Below are 1,777 nucleotides of genomic sequence, written 5' to 3'. Positions count from 1 at the left end.
CTGGTACCTTTTGCTCCAAAGCTGATCATGATATCAGCATTCCCCTCATACAGTTTCTTAAACCTCAGTGGAGTCACCTTGCTCCAGACATTAAAAGCATTTCGAATGGCTTTGTCCACATCCGCATTCTTCATGTCAGGAGTGTAGTTCAGAATCCTGTGAATAAAAGACGTATTTTGAAAACAAAACTGCCTCTTTTTACCGTATTGAATTCTTTAATGTACAAACACAAACCTGAAGGTCACATTTGTGTTTTTCCATTTGATGTCTTGAGGAAAGTGATTATATTCAGCCACATCTGGAACTCCACAGCGAGCCATTTCCATCACCTCCAAGGTGCTGTCGTCCGGCTTTCCTGTCACTTCCAACCTGAAAAACGCTTGCATCTCTCGAATCTTCTGGTGCATGAGACCAGATGCTTTTCCTTCTCCCTGGAGACCAGCTGGCATGGCATAGTACCTTCGAAGATATTTCTACAAAATACAAATGAAATATTTAAAAACATGAACATTAAAAATCAGTTATCTTTTATCATTTTAAAAACATTTTTTAAGAAAAAAATAAATACTCTTCCTACATCTGCTAATAACAATTTGTCTTTCTCTTCAGTTGCAATTGGTTTTGCTAAAGTGTATGCAGCAATCACCAGCAATACCACAGCTGTGAGCTCCATGTTGACCGGATGATGTTCTGCTCAGTCTGACTGGGATCTTTATAGTGCTCTGTCCAGTCAAAAATGGTTTGTGATTCATATAAAAAGTACCTTGGCCAATCCGCCACTTCCTCTAACCACACAGCCAGCAGAATGCGGTTAAAAACTGCTTTTAGGACACCTGAGTGAGCAATGATATCACCGCTGTGGCGCTACTTTTGGCTGCAAGTGATTTGTTGACTCAATTTGGTAAAGGACATGAGTAATGAAAGATTATAAAGTCATGTTAGTACTTCTTGTTTTGATTTTTCTTGTGTTATTTTAAAGTTTTAGAAGCCCTAATAGTACAACATACCTCTGAGACTTGCTCCTGTGTGATTTAAAAAATACACAAGAAATCTATTTTTAGGCAAGCCTTGACGACAACTCTCTTGGCTTAAATTGAAGGTGACTATTCATATTTCCAGACTTCTGGATTATGAATCATAGCCATTCAGTTTTGACTAAGACCTGGCATATGACTTCTAAACCTGTATAGACGTTAAGACATAGAGGAAATTTAGCAGCTATAGGGTCTAAAGTATACAGACATCAAAACGGGTCTTGTCGACAAATCCTTCACTACACAATTACCAATAGATTGCTGATGACTTATCAAAATTAATTACAATATACATTGTTACTGTTAAAGTAACAATGGAAAGAAATTCATTATTTTATTCAGCTTTGCCATAAATTTGATTTTAAAATATATCACAATATCTTAAAATATATTAAAATAAACAGTTACTGTATTTTAAATTGTACTAATATCTAACAATATTAGTTTTTACTTTATTTTTGCACACACTCTCTAAAGGTCCAAGATCATGTAATTCTCACAACTTTCAGAACTGTTTTATGGAGTTCTGTCTACTGATTTAAAAAAAATTTTTTTTTTTGGAAATATGTTTCATCAGCTGAACCATCAGTATGTTATTAAACAACAGTACAACCCATTGAACGCACAGTACTTCTATTCCTCACAGCCCCGTTTTCATTCCTGTCAAAAACTGACTAAGGTCAATTGGTCAAAAGGTCAAAAGCTGCTTTGACACAACCAGTATTGTATAAAGCGCTATACAA

At 35.6% G+C, this 1,777-nt stretch overlaps 1 protein-coding gene across 1 annotated transcript; it reads right to left on the bottom strand.

The window, feature by feature from the left end:
- Positions 1 to 7: 7 nt before the first annotated feature.
- Positions 8 to 679, bottom strand: LOC107580443 (collagenase 3-like; the record flags this gene model as incomplete). The annotated part of the gene is made up of 3 exons (XM_016266146.1): positions 578 to 679; positions 235 to 473; positions 8 to 156 (listed from the first exon to the last, which is right to left on the bottom strand). Coding segments are annotated over exons 1-3 (484 nt in total), but the record flags the coding sequence as incomplete, so codon positions are not given.
- Positions 680 to 1,777: the final 1,098 nt, after the last annotated feature.

Source organism: Sinocyclocheilus grahami, unplaced genomic scaffold (genome assembly GCF_001515645.1).
Source record: "Sinocyclocheilus grahami isolate Dianchi unplaced genomic scaffold, SAMN03320097.WGS_v1.1 scaffold33569.1, whole genome shotgun sequence".
Lineage (NCBI taxonomy): Eukaryota > Metazoa > Chordata > Actinopteri > Cypriniformes > Cyprinidae > Sinocyclocheilus > Sinocyclocheilus grahami.
Note: the sequence above shows the minus strand (reverse complement) of the source record. Positions and strands in the feature narration are given on the sequence as shown.